Below are 20,736 nucleotides of genomic sequence, written 5' to 3'. Positions count from 1 at the left end.
ATTTTTTTTTTTTTTTACTCACAATATCATCTTAAAATATCTACTTATTTTACTTTAGAATAATTTAAGTTCTGGTTTCTAGTTGCATGAACAAAACTTCTGATCTGATAATAGATTTTATTAAATATTACAACAAAATGTTCAAAAACATTCAGTATGAACAGAACATTATAGTCAAGCTTTGCAAACCTTTAGTTCCATTAAAATAGATACTTGCCTTAAGAGTCACATCAATGTAACACACTTCCATCTCACTCACGGTGCTACAAAGGACACAAAAACATGCCGCTAAGCTAACTAAGAAATCGTTCCCACTCCTGTCTTTTTTTTTTCTTCCAGTTTTTTAAGTGCTAGCCTAAAAACTAGCATATTCAACTCTTGGAGGTTTGACAAAATTAATAAAAAGTTAACACAACTTACTGCTGTAAGTTTATCTTTCACAAACTCACCCATTTGGGATCAAAATCTAAAACTCACTAAATTTATTTGACTTGTAGAGCAGAAGATAGCAGACACAACTAAATGCGGCTCAAATGTTTTACAGTGTGGGATTGTTTCCAGCTCAGGGACATGCTACATGGTTTGAACCAGTCTTACCCAACAGGCTGCTGATTCCTAGAAAAACACTGAAAATCCATAATAATATTTAAGACTTTACATGAGATTATTCTTTATTTTTTCTTTCTTTTACAGCCTGCAGAGAAACCAAAGAGAAGATGGTACGTTGCCTTTGATTTTCCTGTTGTTTCTTACAAAGTGTCAAGTATAAAAGGTTTTCCAATTTTACCTTTGCATCTTTGGTGATAAATGACCACAGATACGTGTCGCAGCTTGTGATACTTTGCATCTGCAGCACCTCAGTGTCCTTGGGAATGTCATAGGCTTTATCTATTTATTGCTTCTTATCTTCAACTTTTTCACCCTGCCTTCTTTTGTTAGAGTAGTCCAAACATTCAAAGGAAAGCAAACATACATTCTGACATCAAGACTCTGAAATATTAATTATTTTTAACAGTGGAATTATTTTGTATGTTTTTCTAACTGTTGATTTGCTGTAGGTGGGTTTCAGTCGTGGACAGGGCCTTCCTGTCTGGAGTCTAAATGTTTTCCTCTCCATGCTTGAGTTTTCTCCAGGGACCTCAGCTTCCTCCTACCCTCCAAAAACATAAATAGTTAGACTCAATGCGGCCCAATGAACAGAAAGGTTGTATGTTTGATTCCAATATCCTCCTGACACATGCCAGTGTCCCAGGGGCAAGGCACTAAACCCCAATTTCCCTACCGATTTACTGGTTTGTCAGAACGGCTTGTTGAATGGTGTCAAGAGTGAAGCATTTAGAGCAGTCTATAGGAGTCCATTTGGGTTTTTGTGAAACCTAAGTCTGCAAGGAACCTATGACACAAAATAAACAACTGACCTGCAGTAATAGAATAGAATAGAATAGAATAGAATAGAATAGAATAGAATAGAATAGAATAGAATAGAATAGAATAGAATAGAATAATCTAGAGGAAATTCAGGTGTAACAGCAGCATTAAGGTATTCAGGTTCACATAAAAAAAAATCAGAGTTAAAAACATATATCTAAAAAATAGCAACACTAATTATACACTGTAAAAGCTTATAAGATAAAAAATACTGTTCATTTATCAGTCAGAGTGAATTCTGATCCAAGGAATGTGCAACCTACAAAGATTTTTTGATATAAATGTATATAATGTGCATTTGTATTTGTCCATTAAAAAGACAGCATACTATTTACAGTATATAAAAATGAAAAGTAGAGCAGACAAACCGATATGCAATCCCAGTAGAAATGTTGATTCAAATGAATCAACATTTCTACTGCTGTGCAAATACCAGCAAGGATGTAAAAGCCTTTTGATTTTACTGGGAGCTGTGATGGTTCTGGTTCTGGAGCCCAGCAGCTGCTGGGATGAAGGATCTGTTCTTAGTGCGTCTAGGATGAATCGGTCTGTCACTTAAGGAGCTCTCCAGTTGAGCAATAGTTTCACACATGGGGTGGGAGACACTGGGTTATCCTAGCATAAAGCTGGCCTTCCTGGTGAGGAAGGGCTTATCTACAGCTGTAGATAAGCAGCAGTAAAAAAATGGATCCATGTGTATCTGTCATGTCTCTTCACAGCTGTGCTTACCTCATGTGACTTTAATCGGGATAGTGAGCCATTCTGCAGCTTCACTCAGGACGCCTCAGATAACAGTGACTGGACCCGACATAAAGGTTCAACACCGACACCTGGCACCGGCCCCCCTGGAGACTACCCTGATGGAAGTAAGTATAAATACTCTTGGTTCTGTAATGTCCAACAATTGAGAGGCTTAATTTAAAATTCAAGAAGGGAAACCTCCATGAGACTTTAAGTTGTCCTTTTGTGCTTCTGTTTTTCAGACGGTTATTATATCTACCATGAGTGTGACAATGTGGCCAATGGACAAAAAGCTCGTCTGCTGAGCCCCGTCATCTCCTCACCAGCATCTAAGATCTGTGTTCATTTCCGGTACTACATGTATGGATCCGACGCAAACAACGTGTTGAAGGTTCTGTCAAAAACATCCGCCGGTGAGAACGAGGTCTGGAAAAAGACAGGCATTCAGAGTCCGTCCTGGTTGGGAGATTCTATCACCGTGTCCAAAGCAAGCAGTGAGAGTGTTACTGTGAGTGCCTCCAGATTACTACAGATACTCTTTTATTCAGGACAAACATGTCGGTGAAAGAAAAGAATAGACATTCTTTTTTAAAATGACTTCCACACATCTAATTTTACATGCCAGTTATAAAAGGCAGAAATGATTTCATCATAACATTATGACAATGAAACATATGATTTCATGTTATCAATGATAGTTATTTGTTTGTCCATGCACAGATTGTGTTTGAGGCTCAAAGAGGCCTCACTTCATTCTGTGACTCAGCTCTGGACAACATAGTGATTACTGAGGGAGGATGTGATGGTGAGTTCTGACACACAAGCTCGTATTCCTTTTACATTTATTTCCAATGATTATTGTCATCTAACCCTATTTGTGCTGAATCCTATCTCTATCCACTCCATACCCACCTGTAACTCTTAACCTAAATCTAATTAGCACATTACCCATAATCTTATTTGAAAAGGTAAATGATCATGTCCCTTGGTTTTTTCTCTACAGCTTGTGACTTTGAATGTGACTTTGACACTCCGGGCAATCTGTGTCGGTGGACAGTTCACAACGACAATCCACTTCTGTACGGTTTTTTTCAATATTCTGGGCCAACAGAGACAGAAGGCACCGGACCTGATGATGACTTCTCAAAACCTGGATGTAAGGAGACTGTGTGTCTGGTTTTCAATCATCGTGTAACAAAAACTTATGCTAAATGAATAAAAAGGTGTTTTGCGTAGTTCTTACCAAACAGACAACTTGTGTTACAGTTAGTCATTACAAATGGAAGTCTTAAGTCTTTATGTAAAAATTTAAGACAAAATTCCACAATAGTCGATGTAAAATTGCCCAATTGTTTGTATATGTGTGCAGTAGGAGAATACATGTTGCTGGATTCTTCTGAGGCTATCCCTGGAGAGAGTTCTCAACTCAGGAGTCCTGTGATTCCATTCACCTCTGGATGTTTGGAACTCAGCTTTCATTACTACCTGTATGGCACCAGCACAACCATGGAAATCCGTGTCCATGCCATCAGAGGTAAAATTATAGATTCATCTAATGTTACAGTGATAACTTTGCCATACTTACTTAGTTTGTTTCCTATCTATTTATTTTTTTAGCAGGTGGAAACCTTGGAAACCCAGTATTTACTGTCACGGGTAACCAGGGTCAGGGCTGGAAACCTGCAGAGGTTCGCCTGAAGGGAACTGGGAACATTCAGGTAAATTCATGGAAGTAATTAGTTCTTTATTCTTGTATGTGTATGATCAGGACCCTGAATCAGTCTGCTAGATTTAAAAAGACTGGATAATGACTGCATGCCAAAGGTACTGCCCCGACAATTTAACATGATACTTTACAAAATGTGCAAATAAAAACAAAAGCTCTTCATGTGGAATTATGACTGGATAGGAAACCCATTTTAAAGTTTTGCTCAATCTGAATTGGGTTGAAAAACTGCTACATGAGGAAGTATGTAAGATTTCTTGTTTTGATTTCTTTTCAGTTTGTAATTGTTGGCAAGTACGGTGAAACACCGCAGACTGATGTTGCTGTTGATGCTGTATGCATCAAGTCCTGCACCGGTAAGGAATTTATGGAGATAAATTAGTCTCATAAAGATTCACAAAGCGTACAATGAGATTTGTGTATGTACAATATGATCCACAAGTGTAGAAGAAAAGCTCAGACTTGTTGCCATAGCAACTCATAACAATGCCACGTATCAGGATTCAACACCAAAAACATTTCCCACACAAAGAAGCGGAACATTCAGTCCATTACAGTATTATGTTTTAGGCTTGATGTGTATTTTGCCATCATTAATGAGTGACAGCTATGGGAGATTAGCTACCAGCGCTATTAGCTAATATATCACCGCCTTTTTGTGTCACTGAACAAAAACATGATGAAATCAATATCACATATGCATATTACGGTTGTCAAAGCCCCTCCCTTGCTATTTTTATTCTCTTGATTAAAAGTTTTTCCTGACCTTGTTAGCTGCCGCAATGTTGACAATGCGTTGCTGTTTGCTTTACGTATAAAAGGGCTTGGGGTGCTGTGGTGGCACAAGGGTTGAGGATGGCCCACGTGAGGAGACCTTAGTCAGGACATCGAGGGTTGAGACTTGGCCTAATAAATTTTTCTGCAAGTCCTCTCATTGACATCTTTCCTGTTGGTTCACTGTCAGATGGAGACAATAAAACATTAAAAGAAATATAGATTGTTTGATTTTTTTGTTTGTTTTTTAAAATTACTTCCTGATTGTACATGAACCATCTTTACGTAATAAAAAATTTAAACAATAAAATTAATTTATAAGAAATTCCCTTTCTTAAATTTAGCTCAGCCAACAACACCCAAACCACCAACTCCAAGACCAACTACACAAAAACCACCAACTCCAAGACCAACAACACCCAAACCACCAACTCCTAGACCAACTACACAAAAACCACCAACTCCAAGACCAACAACACCCAAACCACCAACTCCAAGACCAACTACACCCAAACCACCAACTCCAAGACCAACAACACCACCAAGTATGATACACATTTAAATATTTTCGCTAAAATGATTTAATCCATTTATATTCTCATTGCAAATGTTTTCATCTACTGTTTTCCTGTTTCTGTGAACAGAACCGTGTCCACCTAATGCAGAGTACATAGATTGTGGTCCAGCTTGTATCCCTACATGCATGGAACCTTCCACCAACTGTTCTGGCTCCTGCATCAGTGGATGCTTCTGCAAACCTGGATTTGTCTTCAAGGGCCGAAAGTGTGTTCCTCTGGATAAATGTGGCTGCTTGGATGATGACAAGAACTATTATGAGGTCAGATTACATTTGGATGAGATCATGTATCTAATTTAAAAAAGACAAAAAATAAGACCCAAGTCATGTCTCTGCTCCTCCAGGTGATGTCTGTTACTGATCTCTTGTTTTTCTTCTTCTTTCAGCCTGGTGAGCTAGTATCAGGAGATGGATGTTCAAAGTTGTGTCGCTGTTTGGGGAACTACACTTTTGAATGTGTTGATAACTCCTGTGATCCAACTGAAGAGTGTCGAGAGGTTGATGGGGTTTCTAGCTGCTATCCTAAAGGTAATGATGCCTCAGTAAGCCGCAATTATTTTCATTTTCAACAACTGTTTAGCTCTCAATCATGTAACAGAAGTAAGTTTCATGAATTACAATATTTAGTACAAACTGCTTATCTATCAGAAAGCCCTGCTAAGAACTGTATGATGTGTAGCTTGTAGTTTTCCTTTCCTCTAGGTACATCAACATGCATAGCATCTGGAGATCCTCACTACACAACCTTCGACAAACGCAAATACAACTTCATGGGCAACTGCAGCTATCTGATGTCTTCACCTTGCAACACCACAAGTCTGCCGTACTTTGAGGTCCATGCAGACAACGAACACCGATACAACAGGCCCACCATCTCCTATGTCAAGGCTGTACATGTATATGTGTACAAGATGAAGATCTCCATTCTCAAAGGTGGAACTGTGCAGGTAGGAAATACTGGCAGAAAGTTAGAAATTAGACTTGTTGATTAGTCAGCTTTGTCATCACAGCTGCTCTGAACATCTGGATTATCTTTGGAGATTTATGAAACTTTTGCTTCTGAAAGTATATTTTATTTACTATTTTTAAGGTTTTCATTTTGGTAATTGAAAAAATCATTTGCTGTGTTTTAGTGACATCATTTCCTGTTTCATAAAATGGTTCTTCATGTTTTTCCACTCCTGCTTTTTCCATCCAGGTGAATGGGACCAATGTAAACCTTCCAGTGAGTCCATCCCCTGGTGTCTCTGTCTTCAAGTCAGGAATACATTACACCGTGTCCACAAACTTTGGCTTAACTGTTCGCTATGATGGAAACCACTTCATGGACATCAAAGTGATCAAGGAGTGAGTGATGACATCACTTCCTATTAATCTATGCTGTCTTTTCTTCTGCTCTTCTAGTGAAGCAGAGACAGTTTATGGTTCATATTTCTCAAATTCAAAGACATCATAAGACATTGAGACAAAAACCCAAAAATATTTCTGGGGAAACTTTAAACTGGCTAACAGAACTACAGAAGTATTAACCAGGTATTTTCTGTGAACTACAGCTATGAGGACAAACTGTGTGGACTGTGTGGAGATTACAATGGAAACACTAAAGACGACTTCCGTAAACCAGATGGATCCTTGACAAGCAATCCAAATGACTTTGGTCACAGCTGGAACATTGATCCACAGTGAGTATTGGACAAATAAGAACAGATCCTGAAAAGCAACAAAACATTGATTCATTAAATATATGTAGATGTAATTTCGAAAGAAAGTGAATAAATTTTCAAATCAATCATTAAACCTATTCAGATGAATTCATCTTCTTTTAGATTCTGTATGACTGATTCAGTGAATTTAGTTCAGTACAATTAGCATAATGAACACTAATTGATGAACCCAACTCGCATTGACAGGTGTAATCAGAAACCTAACACCACCATTCCTGGATGTGATCAAGAAGAGGAGGAACTTTATGAGAGCTCTGGATACTGTGGCATCCTGCTGGATAAAAACGGCCCCTTCGCTGCATGCCACCCCAAAGTCAACCCAAACGTATGTGGAGGCTAGTAGGAACATTTTATCTGCCAGGCAGCTTTACTGATGTTGTAAAGACCAGAGATTATAACAGTTTAGTAAAACAATGTCATTTATGAGGAACTCTTCATAGTCAAACTGAGTCCTTTGGTGACTGAATGGTTGCTGCTGCTTTCTGTGACACATTTCAGATTAGATCAGAGACTCCATTAGTATTGTAACTCAGCAAATGAATTGTTTATTTACAGAATTACTTCAGGGACTGTGTGTTTGACTTGTGTGAACTGGATGGAGCCAGACCCATTCTGTGTGAAGCTATTGAGGCCTATGTCACTGAGTGCCAGGACCGTGGAGTCGCCATTGGAGCCTGGAGGAATGAAACTTTTTGTCGTGAGTATTGAAGCTGTGAACGACTAGATGGAGGTTAGAATGAAGGCTGTGGTGGTTTATAATAATCAGCTAAAATACTGATGAGCTAAAAATAGTTCAGACAAAATGGATTTAACCAAAGATTCCATCATATGATCAATACGATTATTATTGATCATCACTTGAAAGGTTTGATATTCAGTGGACACTTTGTCCAGTTTGCATTAGGCTGCAGTTTTATAACATGATGGAGATGTTTTAGGGCATTCTAGATCCAAATGACTTCATAAAAATAATCCATTATCTTTTCTGTTTATTTCTGAGTTTTAAGGTAATTTAACCACAATTACAGTTTCTCTTTCAGCTCTTAGGTTCAACTTTTTCATTTTTTTGGAGTTTTTAGATTCTCTGTCTAAACAGAAAACTGACTTGTTTTCTTCTTAAAGATGTTTTGTTCAATCTGAATCTGTGAGATTAACCCAGATTATATATGAACATAGTTAGCTTCAAAGCTACCTGGCTAACAGCCACTATTTATAAAAATATAACAACTGCATTTCTGTCCCTATAATTGACTTTGACTCTGTTCTCTTAGCATTGAACTGCAGCAGTAACAGCCACTATGAGCCCTGTGCTGACCCCTGTCAGGAGACGTGCTCTGGAAAACCTTCCTCCTGTGGCGGACCGTGTTCTGAGGCGTGTGTGTGTGATCCTGGTTATGTGCTAAGTGCTGGCAAGTGTGTCCCAAGTAATACCTGTGGCTGCAATCACACAAATGGCCAGTATTATGAGGTAATTGGTCTTCAAGCCACTGTTCATATAGAAAACAGACATTTGTCTTTGTTAATTGAACATTAGCTAAGATAAAACCAGCTGCTGTTTCCACAGTTTTGCTGTGGGAGATTTTGAGCTACTTTGTGTTTGTTTCAGCCTGGAGAGGAGTTCTATGTGGACGACTGTCAACTGAAGTGCAAGTGTAATGCTCCATTTGTTTCCTGTGTGGCATCAGAGTGTCCCCCGATGCACGAGTGCAAAGTGCAGGATGGAGAGTTGGGCTGCTATCCTAGTAAGTTTACCTTCTGTCAAAGTAAAGAGAACAGTTACCACAAGAACATCTAGTCAACCTGCACCAAAACCAACAATTATTCTAGTTGATTTGATTTCAGAATCTCATCACAAATGTTTTCATCTGCTGTTTTCATGAGTTATTATTTTTATGTGAACAGAACCAACTCCTCCACCAACTAAACCACCAACTCCTCGTCCAACTACACCTCCAAGTATGATACACATTTGAAATTTTTCAAAATTTTCACAAAAATGATTTAATCCATTTACAGTCTCATTACAAATGTTTTCATCTACTGTTTTCCTGTTTCTGTGAACAGAACCGTGTCCACCTAATGCAGAGTACATAGATTGTGGTCCAGCTTGTATCCCTACATGCATGGAACCTTCCACCAACTGTTCTGGCTCCTGCATCAGTGGATGCTTCTGCAAACCTGGATTTGTCTTCAAGGGACGAAAGTGTGTTCCTCTGGATAAATGTGGCTGCTTGGATGATGACAAGAACTATTATGAGGTCAGATTACATTTGGATGAGATCATGTATCTAATTTAAAAAAGAACAAATAAGACCCAAGTCATGTCTCTGCTCCTCCAGGTGAGGTCTGTTACTGATCTCTTGTTTTTCTTCTTCTTTCAGCCTGGTGAGCTAGTATCAGGAGATGGATGTTCAAAGTTGTGTCGCTGTTTGGGGAACTACACTTTTGAATGTGTTGATAACTCCTGTGATCCAACTGAAGAGTGTCGAGAGGTTGATGGGGTTTCTAGCTGCTATCCTAAAGGTAATGATGCCTCAGTAAGATGCAAATATTTTAATTTTCAACAACTGTTTAGCTCTCAATCATGTAACAGAAGAAAGTTTCATGAATTACAATATTTAGTACAAACTGCTTATCTATCAGAAAGCCCTTCTAAGAATTGTATGATGTGTAGCTTGTAGTTTTCCTTTCCTCTAGGTACATCAACATGCATAGCATCTGGAGATCCTCACTACACAACATTCGACAAACACAAATACAACTTCATGGGCAACTGCAGCTATCTGATGTCTTCACCTTGCAACACCACAAGTCTGCCGTACTTTGAGGTCCATGCAGACAACGAACACCGATACAACAGGCCCACCATCTCCTATGTCAAGGCTGTACATGTATATGTGTACAAGATGAAGATCTCCATTCTCAAAGGTGGAACTGTGCAGGTAGGAAATACTGGGAGAAAGTTAGAAATTAGACTTGTTGATTAGTCAGTTTTGTCATCACAGCTGCTCTGAACATCTGGATTATCTTTGGAGATTTATGAAACTTTTGCTTCTGACTGTGTAGTTTATATTTTATTTACTACGTTTAATGTTTTCATTTTGTTAATTAAAAAATTGCTTCTTTGTTTTAGTGACATAATTTCCTGTTTCATAAAATGGTTCTTCATGTTTTTCCACTCCTGCTTTTTCCATCCAGGTGAATGGGACCAATGTAAACCTTCCAGTGAGTCCATCCCCTGGTGTCTCTGTCTTCAAGTCAGGAATACATTACACCGTGTCCACAAACTTTGGCTTAACTGTTCGCTATGATGGAAACCACTTCATGGACATCAAAGTGATCAAGGAGTGAGTGATGACATCACTTCCTATTAATCTATGCTGTCTTTTCTTCTGCTCTTCTAGTGAAGCAGAGACAGTTTATGGTTCATATTTCTCAAATTCAAAGACATCATAAGACATTGAGACAAAAAGCCACAAATATTTCTGGGGAAACTTTAAACTGGCTAACAGAACTACAGAAGTATTAACCAGGTATTTTCTGTGAACTACAGCTATGAGGACAAACTGTGTGGACTGTGTGGAGATTACAATGGAAACACTAAAGACGACTTCCGTAAACCAGATGGATCCTTGACAAGCAATCCAAATGACTTTGGTCACAGCTGGAACATTGATCCACAGTGAGTATTGGACAAATAAGAACAGATCCTGAAAAGCAACAAAACATTGATTCATTAAATATATGTAGATCTAATTTCAAAGGAAAGTCAATGAATTTTCAAATTAAACAATAAACCTATTCAGATGAATTCATCTTCTTTTAGATTCTGTATGACTGATTCAGTGAATTTAGTTCAGTACAATTAGCATAATGAACACTAATTGATGAACCCAACTCGCATTGACAGGTGTAATCAGAAACCTAACACCACCATTCCTGGATGTGATCAAGAAGAGGAGGAACTTTATGAGAGCTCTGGATACTGTGGCATCCTGCTGGATAAAAACGGCCCCTTCGCTGCATGCCACCCCAAAGTCAACCCAAACGTATGTGGAGGCTAGTAGGAACATTTTATCTGCCAGGCAGCTTTACTGATGTTGTAAAGACCAGAGATTATAACAGCTTTCTAAAACAATGTCATTTATGAGGAACTCTTCATAGTCAAACTGAGTCCTTTGGTGACTGAATGGTTTCTGCTGCTTTCTGTGACACATTTCAGATTAGATCAGAGACTCCATTAGTATTGTAACTCAGCAAATGAATTGTTTATTTACAGAATTACTTCAGGGACTGTGTGTTTGACTTGTGTGAACTGGATGGAGCCAGACCCATTCTGTGTGAAGCTATTGAGGCCTATGTCACTGAGTGCCAGGACCGTGGAGTCGCCATTGGAGCCTGGAGGAATGAAACTTTTTGTCGTGAGTATTGAAGCTGTGAACGACTAGATGGGGGTTAGAATGAAGGCTGTGGTGGTTTATAATAATCAGCTAAAATACTGATGAGGTAAAAATAGTTCCTACAAAATGGATTTCACCAAAGAGTCCATCAGATGATCAATACGATTATTATTGATCATCACTTGATAGGTTTTCATTTTCAGTGGACACTTTGTCCAGTTTGCATTAGACTGCAGTTTTATAACATGATGCAGATGTTTTAGGGCATTCTAGATCCAAATGACTTCATGAAAATAATCCATTATTTTTTCTGTTTATTTCTGGGCTTTAAGGTAATTTAACCACAATTACAGTTTATCTTTCAGCTCTTAGGTTCAACTTTTTCATTTTTTTGGAGATTTTAGATTCTCTGTCTAAACAGAAAACTGACTTGTTTTCATCCTAACGATGTTTTGTTCAATCTGAATCTGTGAGATTAACCCAGATTATATATGAACATAGTTAGCTTCAAAGCTACCTGGCTAACAGCCACTATTTATAAAAATATAACAACTGCATTTCTGTCCCTATAATTGACCTTTGACTCTTTTCTCTTAGCATTGAACTGCAGCAGTAACAGCCACTATGAGCCCTGTGCTGACCCCTGTCAGGAGACGTGCTCTGGAAAACCTTCCTCCTGTGGCGGACCGTGTTCTGAGGCGTGTGTGTGTGATCCTGGTTATGTGCTAAGTGCTGGCAAGTGTGTCCCAAGTAATACCTGTGGCTGCAATCACACAAATGGCCAGTATTATGAGGTAATTGGTCTTCAAGCCACTGTCCATACAGGAAACAGACATTTGTCTTTGTTAAATGAACATTAGCTTAGATAAAACCAGCTGCTGTTTCCACAGTTTTGCTGTGTGAGATTTTGAGCTACTTTGTGTTTGTTTCAGCCTGGAGAGGAGTTCTATGTGGACGACTGTCAACTGAAGTGCAAGTGTAATGCTCCATTTGTTTCCTGTGTGGCGTCAGAGTGTCCCCCGATGCACGAGTGCAAAGTGCAGGATGGAGAGTTGGGCTGCTATCCTAGTAAGTTTACCTTCTGTCAAAGTAAAGAGAACAGTTACCACAAGAACATCTAGTCAACCTGCACCAAAACCAACAATTATTCTAGTTGATTTGATTTCAGAATCTCATCACAAATGTTTTCATCTGCTGTTTTCATGAGTTATTATTTTTATGTGAACAGAACCAACTCCTCCACCAACTAAACCACCAACTCCTCGTCCAACTACACCTCCAAGTATGATACACATTTAAATATTTTCGCTAAAATGATTTAATCCATTTATATTCTCATTACAAATGTTTTCATCAACTGTTTTCCTGTTTCTGTGAACAGAACCGTGTCCACCTAATGCAGAGTACATAGATTGTGGTCCAGCTTGTATCCCTACATGCATGGAACCTTCCACCAACTGTTCTGGCTCCTGCATCAGTGGATGCTTCTGCAAACCTGGATTTGTCTTCAAGGGACGAAAGTGTGTTCCTCTGGATAAATGTGGCTGCTTGGATGATGACAAGAACTATTATGAGGTCAGATTACATTTGGATGAGATCATGTATCTAATTTAAAAAAGAACAAATAAGACCCAAGTCATGTCTCTGCTCCTCCAGGTGAGGTCTGTTACTGATCTCTTGTTTTTCTTCTTCTTTCAGCCTGGTGAGCTAGTATCAGGAGATGGATGTTCAAAGTTGTGTCGCTGTTTGGGGAACTACACTTTTGAATGTGTTGATAACTCCTGTGATCCAACTGAAGAGTGTCGAGAGGTTGATGGGGTTTCTAGCTGCTATCCTAAAGGTAATGATGCCTCAGCAAGCTGCAAATATTTTCATTTTCAACAACTGTTTAGCTCTCAATCATGTAACAGAAGAAAGTTTCATGAATTACAATATTTAGTACAAACTTCTTATCTATCAGAAAGCCCTGCTAAGAACTGTATGATGTGTAGCTTGTAGTTTTCCTTTCCTCCAGGTACATCAACATGCATAGCATCTGGAGATCCTCACTACACAACCTTCGACAAACGCAAATACAACTTCATGGGCAACTGCAGCTATCTGATGTCTTCACCTTGCAACACCACAAGTCTGCCGTACTTTGAGGTCCATGCAGACAACGAACACCGATACAACAGGCCCACCATCTCCTATGTCAAGGCTGTACATGTATATGTGTACAAGATGAAGATCTCCATTCTCAAAGGTGGAACTGTGCAGGTAGGAAATACTGGCAGAAAGTTAGAAATTAGACTTGTTGATTAGTCAGCTTTGTCATCACAGCTGCTCTGAACATCTGGATTATCTTTGGAGATTTATGAAACTTTTCCTTCTGACTGTGTAGTTTATATTTTATTTACTACGTTTAATGTTTTCATTTTGGTAATTAAGAAATTGTTTCTTTCTTTTAGTGACATCATTTCCTGTTTCATAAAATGGTTCTTCATGTTTTTCCACTCCTGCTTTTTCCATCCAGGTGAATGGGACCAATGTAAACCTTCCAGTGAGTCCATCCCCTGGTGTCTCTGTCTTCAAGTCAGGAATACATTACACCGTGTCCACAAACTTTGGCTTAACTGTTCGCTATGATGGAAACCACTTCATGGACATCAAAGTGATCAAGGAGTGAGTGATGACATCACTTCCTATTAACCTATGCTGTCTTTTCTTCTGCTCTTCTAGTGAAGCAGAGACAGTTTATGGTTTATATTTCTCAAATTCAAAGACATCATAAGACATTGAGACAAAAACCCAAAAATATTTCTGGGTAAACTTTAAACTGGCTAACAGAACTACAGAAGTATTAACCAGGTATTTTCTGTGAACTACAGCTATGAGGACAAACTGTGTGGACTGTGTGGAGATTACAATGGAAACACTAAAGACGACTTCCGTAAACCAGATGGATCCTTGACAAGCAATCCAAATGACTTTGGTCACAGCTGGAACATTGATCCACAGTGAGTATTGGACAAATAAGAACAGATCCTGAAAAGCAACAAAACCTTGTTTCATTAAATATATGTAGATCTAATTTCAAAGGAAAGTCAATGAATTTTCAAATTAAACAATAAACCTATTCAGATGAATTCATCTTCTTTTAGATTCTGTATGACTGATTCAGTGAATTTAGTTCAGTACAATTAGCATAATGAACACTAATTGATGAACCCAACTCGCATTGACAGGTGTAATCAGAAACCTAACACCACCATTCCTGGATGTGATCAAGAAGAGGAGGAACTTTATGAGAGCTCTGGATACTGTGGCATCCTGCTGGATAAAAACGGCCCCTTCGCTGCATGCCACCCCAAAGTCAACCCAAACGTATGTGGAGGCTAGTAGGAACATTTTATCTGCCAGGCAGCTTTACTGATGTTGTAAAGACCAGAGATTATAACAGCTTTCTAAAACAATGTCATTTATGAGGAACTCTTCATAGTCAAACTGAGTCCTTTGGTGACTGAATGGTTTCTGCTGCTTTCTGTGACACATTTCAGATTAGATCAGAGACTCCATTAGTATTGTAACTCAGCAAATGAATTGTTTATTTACAGAATTACTTCAGGGACTGTGTGTTTGACTTGTGTGAACTGGATGGAGCCAGACCCATTCTGTGTGAAGCTATTGAGGCCTATGTCACTGAGTGCCAGGACCGTGGAGTCGCCATTGGAGCCTGGAGGAATGAAACTTTTTGTCGTGAGTATTGAAGCTGTGAACGACTAGATGGAGGTTAGAATGAAGGCTGTGGTGGTTTATAATAATCAGCTAAAATACTGATGAGCTAAAAATAGTTCCTACAAAATGGATTTCACCAAAGACTCCATCAGATGATCAATACAATTAGTATTGATCATCACTTGATAGGTTTTCATTTTCAGTGGACACTTTGTCCAGTTTTCATTAGACTGCAGTTTTGTAACATGATGGAGATGTTTTAGGGCATTCTAGATCCAAATGACTTCATAAAAATAATCCATTATCTTTTCTGTTTATTTCTGAGTTTTAAGGTAATTTAACCACAATTACAGTTTCTCTTTCAGCTCTTAGGTTCAACTTTTTCATTTTTTTGGAGTTTTTAGATTCTCTGTCTAAACAGAAAACTGACTTGTTTTCATCCTAACGATGTTTTGTTCAATCTGAATCTGTGAGATTAACCCAGATTATACATGAACATAGTTAGCTTCAAAGCTACCTGGCTAACAGCCACTATTTATAAAAATATAACAACTGCATTTCTGCCCCTATAATTGACCTTTGACTCTTTTCTCTTAGCATTGAACTGCAGCAGTAACAGCCACTATGAGCCCTGTGCTGACCCCTGTCAGGAGACGTGCTCTGGAAAACCTTCCTCCTGTGGCGGACCGTGTTCTGAGGCGTGTGTGTGTGATCCTGGTTATGTGCTAAGTGCTGGCAAGTGTGTCCCAAGTAATACCTGTGGCTGCAATCACACAAATGGCCAGTATTATGAGGTAATTGGTCTTCAAGCCACTGTCCATACAGGAAACAGACATTTGTCTTTGTTAAATGAACATTAGCTAAGATAAAACCAGCTTCTGTTTCCACCGTTTTGCTGTGTGAGATTTTGAGCTACTTTGTGTTTGTTTCAGCCTGGAGAGGAGTTCTATGTGGACGACTGTCAACTGAAGTGCAAGTGTAATGCTCCATTTGTTTCCTGTGTGGCGTCAGAGTGTCCCCCGATGCACGAGTGCAAAGTGCATGGAGAGTTGGGCTGCTATCCTAGTAAGTTTACCTTCTGTCAAAGTAAAGAGAACAGTTACCACAAGAACATCTAGTCAACCTGCACCAAAACCAACAATTATTCTAGTTGATTTGATTTCAGAATCTCATCACAAATGTTTTCATCTGCTGTTTTCATGAGTTATTATTTTTATGTGAACAGAACCAACTCCTCCACCAACTAAACCACCAACTCCTCGTCCAACTACACCTCCAAGTATGATACACATTTAAATATTTTCGCTAAAATGATTTAATCCATTTATATTCTCATTACAAATGTTTTCATCAACTGTTTTCCTGTTTCTGTGAACAGAACCGTGTCCACCTAATGCAGAGTACATAGATTGTGGTCCAGCTTGTATCCCTACATGCATGGAACCTTCCACCAACTGTTCTGGCTCCTGCATCAGTGGATGCTTCTGCAAACCTGGATTTGTCTTCAAGGGACGAAAGTGTGTTCCTCTGGATAAATGTGGCTGCTTGGATGATGACAAGAACTATTATGAGGTCAGATTACATTTGGATGAGATCATGTATCTAATTTTAAAAAGACAACAAATAAGACACAAGTCATGTCTCTGCTCCTCCAGTTGATGTCTGTTACTGATCTCTTGTTTTTCTTCTTCTTTCAGCCTGGTGAGCTAGTATCAGGAGATGGATGTTCAAAGTTGTGTCGCTGTTTGGGGAACTACACTTTTGAATGTGTTGATAACTCCTGTGATCCAACTGAAGAGTGTCGAGAGGTTGATGGGGTTTCTAGCTGCTATCCTAAAGGTAATGATGCCTCAGCAAGCTGCAAATATTTTCATTTTCAACAACTCTTTAGCTCTCAATCATGTAACAGAAGAAAGTTTCATGAATTACAATATTTAGTACAAATTGCTTATCTATCAGAAAGCCCTTCTAAGAATTGTATGATGTGCAGCTTGTAGTTTTCCTTTCCTCCAGGTACATCAACATGCATAGCATCTGGAGATCCTCACTACACAACATTCGACAAACGCAAATACAACTTCATGGGCAACTGCAGCTATCTGATGTCTTCACCTTGCAACACCACAAGTCTGCCGTACTTTGAGGTCCATGCAGACAACGAACACCGATACAACAGGCCCACCATCTCCTATGTCAAGGCTGTACATGTATATGTGTACAAGATGAAGATCTCCATTCTCAAAGGTGGAACTGTGCAGGTAGGAAATACTGGCAGAAAGTTAGAAATTAGACTTGTTGATTAGTCAGCTTTGTCATCACAGCTGCTCTGAACATCTGGATTATCTTTGGAGATTTATGAAACTTTTGCTTCTGACTGTGTAGTTTATATTTTATTTACTACGTTTAAGGTTTTCATTTTGTTAATTAAAAAATTGCTTCTTTGTTTTAGTGACATCATTTCCTGTTTCATAAAATGGTTCTTCATGTTTTTCCACTCCTGCTTTTTCCATCCAGGTGAATGGGACCAATGTAAACCTTCCAGTGAGTCCATCCCCTGGTGTCTCTGTCTTCAAGTCAGGAATACATTACACCGTGTCCACAAACTTTGGCTTAACTGTTCGCTATGATGGAAACCACTTCATGGACATCAAAGTGATCAAGGAGTGAGTGATGACATCACTTCCTATAAACCTTTGCTGTCTTTTCTTCTGCTCTTCTAGTGAAGCAGAGACAGTTTATGGTTCATATTTCTCAAATTCAAAGACATCATAAGACATTGAGACAAAAAGCCACAAATATTTCTGGGGAAACTTTAAACTGGCTAACAGAACTACAGAAGTATTAACCAGGTATTTTCTGTGAACTACAGCTATGAGGACAAACTGTGTGGACTGTGTGGAGATTACAATGGAAACACTAAAGACGACTTCCGTAAACCAGATGGATCCTTGACAAGCAATCCAAATGACTTTGGTCACAGCTGGAACATTGATCCACAGTGAGTATTGGACAAATAAGAACAGATCCTGAATAGCAACAAAACATTGATTCATTAAATATATGTAGATCTAATTTCGAAAGAAAGTGAATGAATTTTCAAATCAATCATTAAACCTATTCAGATGAATTCATCTTTTTTTAGATTCTGTATGACTGATTCAGTGAATTTAGTTCAGTACAATTAGCATAATGAACACTAATTGATGAACCCAACTCACATTGACAGGTGTAATCAGAAACCTAACACCACCATTCCTGGATGTGATCAAGAAGAGGAGGAACTTTATGAGAGCTCTGGATACTGTGGCATCCTGCTGGATAAAAACGGCCCCTTCGCTGCATGCCACCCCAAAGTCAACCCAAACGTATGTGGAGGCTAGTAGGAACATTTTATCTGCCAGGCAGCTTTACTGATGTTGTAAAGACCAGAGTTTATAACAGCTTTCTAAAACAATGTCATTTATGAGGAACTCTTCATAGTCAAACTGAGTCCTTTGGTGACTGAATGGTTTCTGCTGCTTTCTGTGACACATTTCAGATTAGATCAGAGACTCCATTAGTATTGTAACTCAGCAAATGAATTGTTTATTTACAGAATTACTTCAGGGACTGTGTGTTTGACTTGTGTGAACTGGATGGAGCCAGACCCATTCTGTGTGAAGCTATTGAGGCCTATGTCACTGAGTGCCAGGACCGTGGAGTCGCCATTGGAGCCTGGAGGAATGAAACTTTTTGTCGTGAGTATTGAAGCTGTGAACGACTAGATGGAGGTTAGAATGAAGGCTGTGGTGGTTTATAATAATCAGCTAAAATACTGATGAGCTAAAAATAGTTCCTACAAAATGGATTTCACCAAGGACTCCATCAGATGATCAATACGATTAGTATGATCAGATGATCAATACGATTAGTATTGATCATCACTTGATAGGTTTTAATTTTCAGTGGACACTGTCCAGTTTTCATTAGGCTGCAGTTTTATAACATGATGGAGATGTTTTAGGGCATTCTAGATCCAAATGACTTCATAAAAATAATCCATTATCTTTTCTGTTTATTTCTGAGTTTTAAGGTAATTTAACCACAATTACAGTTTCTCTTTCAGCTCTTAGGTTCAACTTTTTCATTTTGGTGGAGTTTTTAGATTCTCTGTCTAAACAGAAAACTGACTTGTTTTCTTCTTAAAGATGTTTTGTTCAATCTGAATCTGTGAGATTAACCCAGATTATATATGAACATATTAAGCTTCAAAGCTACCTGGCTAACAGCCACTATTTATAAAAATATAACAACTGCATTTCTGTCCCTATAATTGACTTTGACTCTGTTCTCTTAGCACTGAACTGCAGCAGTAACAGCCACTATGAGCCCTGTGCTGACCCCTGTCAGGAGACGTGCTCTGGAAAACCTTCCTCCTGTGGCGGACCGTGTTCTGAGGCGTGTGTGTGTGATCCTGGTTATGTGCTAAGTGCTGGCAAGTGTGTCCCAAGTAATACCTGTGGCTGCAATCACACAAATGGCCAGTATTATGAGGTAATTGGTCTTCAAGCCACTGTCCATACAGGAAACAGATATTTGTCTTTGTTAAATGAACATTAGCTAAGATAAAACCAGCTGCTGTTTCCACAGTTTTGCTGTGGGAGATTTTGAGCTACTTTGTGTTTGTTTCAGCCTGGAGAGGAGTTCTATGTGGACGACTGTCAACTGAAGTGCAAGTGTAATGCTCCATTTGTTTCCTGTGTGGCGTCAGAGTGTCCCCCGATGCACGAGTGCAAAGTGCAGGATGGAGAGTTGGGCTGCTATCCTAGTAAGTTTACCTTCTGTCAAAGTAAAGAGAACAGTTACCACAAGAACATCTAGTCAACCTGCACCAAAACCAACAATTATTCTAGTTGATTTGATTTCAGAATCTCATTACAAATGTTTTCATCTGCTGTTTTCATGAGTTATTATTTTTTATGTGAACAGAACCAACTCCTCCACCAACTAAACCACCAACTCCTCGTCCAACTACACCTCCAAGTATGATACACATTTGAATGTTTTCGCTAAAATGATTTAATCCATTTATATTCTCATTGCAAATGTTTTCATCTACTGTTTTCCTGTTTCTGTGAACAGAACCGTGTCCACCTAATGCAGAGTACATAGATTGTGGTCCAGCTTGTATCCCTACATGCATGGAACCTTCCACCAACTGTTCTGGCTCCTGCATCAGTGGATGCTTCTGCAAACCTGGATTTGTCTTCAAGGGACGAAAGTGTGTTCCTCTGGATAAATGTGGCTGCTTGGATGATGACAAGAACTATTATGAGGTCAGATTACATTTGGATGAGATCATGTATCTAATTTAAAAAAGACATAAAATAAGACCCAAGTCATGTCTCTGCTCCTCCAGTTGAGGTCTGTTACTGATCTCTTGTTTTTCTTCTTCTTTCAGCCTGGTGAGCTAGTATCAGGAGATGGATGTTCAAAGTTGTGTCGCTGTTTGGGGAACTACACTTTTGAATGTGTTGATAACTCCTGTGATCCAACTGAAGAGTGTCGAGAGGTTGATGGGGTTTCTAGCTGCTATCCTAAAGGTAATGATGCCTCAGTAAGCCGCAAATATTTTCATTTTCAACAACTCTTTAGCTCTCAATCATGTAA

At 38.9% G+C, this 20,736-nt stretch overlaps 1 protein-coding gene across 1 annotated transcript in view; it reads left to right on the top strand.

Moving 5' to 3' along the window:
- zanl (zonadhesin, like) overlaps nucleotides 1–20,736 on the top strand; it is a 43,667-nt gene that overhangs the window by 644 nt on the left and 22,287 nt on the right. The window contains exons 2-49 of the mRNA XM_044097899.1: nucleotides 694–719; nucleotides 2,148–2,294; nucleotides 2,412–2,677; nucleotides 2,890–2,974; nucleotides 3,173–3,325; nucleotides 3,539–3,703; nucleotides 3,787–3,887; nucleotides 4,173–4,251; nucleotides 5,014–5,214; nucleotides 5,314–5,507; nucleotides 5,633–5,774; nucleotides 5,949–6,193; nucleotides 6,445–6,593; nucleotides 6,800–6,928; nucleotides 7,157–7,295; nucleotides 7,526–7,667; nucleotides 8,242–8,438; nucleotides 8,577–8,712; nucleotides 8,873–8,926; nucleotides 9,035–9,228; nucleotides 9,352–9,493; nucleotides 9,668–9,912; nucleotides 10,169–10,317; nucleotides 10,524–10,652; nucleotides 10,881–11,019; nucleotides 11,250–11,391; nucleotides 11,968–12,164; nucleotides 12,303–12,438; nucleotides 12,599–12,652; nucleotides 12,752–12,945; nucleotides 13,069–13,210; nucleotides 13,385–13,629; nucleotides 13,886–14,034; nucleotides 14,241–14,369; nucleotides 14,598–14,736; nucleotides 14,967–15,108; nucleotides 15,685–15,881; nucleotides 16,020–16,152; nucleotides 17,101–17,345; nucleotides 17,602–17,750; nucleotides 17,957–18,085; nucleotides 18,314–18,452; nucleotides 18,683–18,824; nucleotides 19,424–19,620; nucleotides 19,759–19,894; nucleotides 20,056–20,109; nucleotides 20,209–20,402; nucleotides 20,528–20,669. Coding sequence (XP_043953834.1) covers nucleotides 694–719; nucleotides 2,148–2,294; nucleotides 2,412–2,677; nucleotides 2,890–2,974; nucleotides 3,173–3,325; nucleotides 3,539–3,703; nucleotides 3,787–3,887; nucleotides 4,173–4,251; nucleotides 5,014–5,214; nucleotides 5,314–5,507; nucleotides 5,633–5,774; nucleotides 5,949–6,193; nucleotides 6,445–6,593; nucleotides 6,800–6,928; nucleotides 7,157–7,295; nucleotides 7,526–7,667; nucleotides 8,242–8,438; nucleotides 8,577–8,712; nucleotides 8,873–8,926; nucleotides 9,035–9,228; nucleotides 9,352–9,493; nucleotides 9,668–9,912; nucleotides 10,169–10,317; nucleotides 10,524–10,652; nucleotides 10,881–11,019; nucleotides 11,250–11,391; nucleotides 11,968–12,164; nucleotides 12,303–12,438; nucleotides 12,599–12,652; nucleotides 12,752–12,945; nucleotides 13,069–13,210; nucleotides 13,385–13,629; nucleotides 13,886–14,034; nucleotides 14,241–14,369; nucleotides 14,598–14,736; nucleotides 14,967–15,108; nucleotides 15,685–15,881; nucleotides 16,020–16,152; nucleotides 17,101–17,345; nucleotides 17,602–17,750; nucleotides 17,957–18,085; nucleotides 18,314–18,452; nucleotides 18,683–18,824; nucleotides 19,424–19,620; nucleotides 19,759–19,894; nucleotides 20,056–20,109; nucleotides 20,209–20,402; nucleotides 20,528–20,669 — 7,274 coding nt within the window. The remainder of the gene's footprint in view (nucleotides 1–693; nucleotides 720–2,147; nucleotides 2,295–2,411; nucleotides 2,678–2,889; nucleotides 2,975–3,172; nucleotides 3,326–3,538; nucleotides 3,704–3,786; nucleotides 3,888–4,172; nucleotides 4,252–5,013; nucleotides 5,215–5,313; nucleotides 5,508–5,632; nucleotides 5,775–5,948; nucleotides 6,194–6,444; nucleotides 6,594–6,799; nucleotides 6,929–7,156; nucleotides 7,296–7,525; nucleotides 7,668–8,241; nucleotides 8,439–8,576; nucleotides 8,713–8,872; nucleotides 8,927–9,034; nucleotides 9,229–9,351; nucleotides 9,494–9,667; nucleotides 9,913–10,168; nucleotides 10,318–10,523; nucleotides 10,653–10,880; nucleotides 11,020–11,249; nucleotides 11,392–11,967; nucleotides 12,165–12,302; nucleotides 12,439–12,598; nucleotides 12,653–12,751; nucleotides 12,946–13,068; nucleotides 13,211–13,384; nucleotides 13,630–13,885; nucleotides 14,035–14,240; nucleotides 14,370–14,597; nucleotides 14,737–14,966; nucleotides 15,109–15,684; nucleotides 15,882–16,019; nucleotides 16,153–17,100; nucleotides 17,346–17,601; nucleotides 17,751–17,956; nucleotides 18,086–18,313; nucleotides 18,453–18,682; nucleotides 18,825–19,423; nucleotides 19,621–19,758; nucleotides 19,895–20,055; nucleotides 20,110–20,208; nucleotides 20,403–20,527; nucleotides 20,670–20,736) is intronic.

Source organism: Gambusia affinis, linkage group LG18, assembly GCF_019740435.1.
Source record: "Gambusia affinis linkage group LG18, SWU_Gaff_1.0, whole genome shotgun sequence".
In the NCBI taxonomy this organism is placed as follows: domain Eukaryota; kingdom Metazoa; phylum Chordata; class Actinopteri; order Cyprinodontiformes; family Poeciliidae; genus Gambusia; species Gambusia affinis.
The sequence above is the reverse complement of the archived record's forward strand: the minus strand, read 5'-3'. Positions and strand labels throughout refer to the sequence as shown.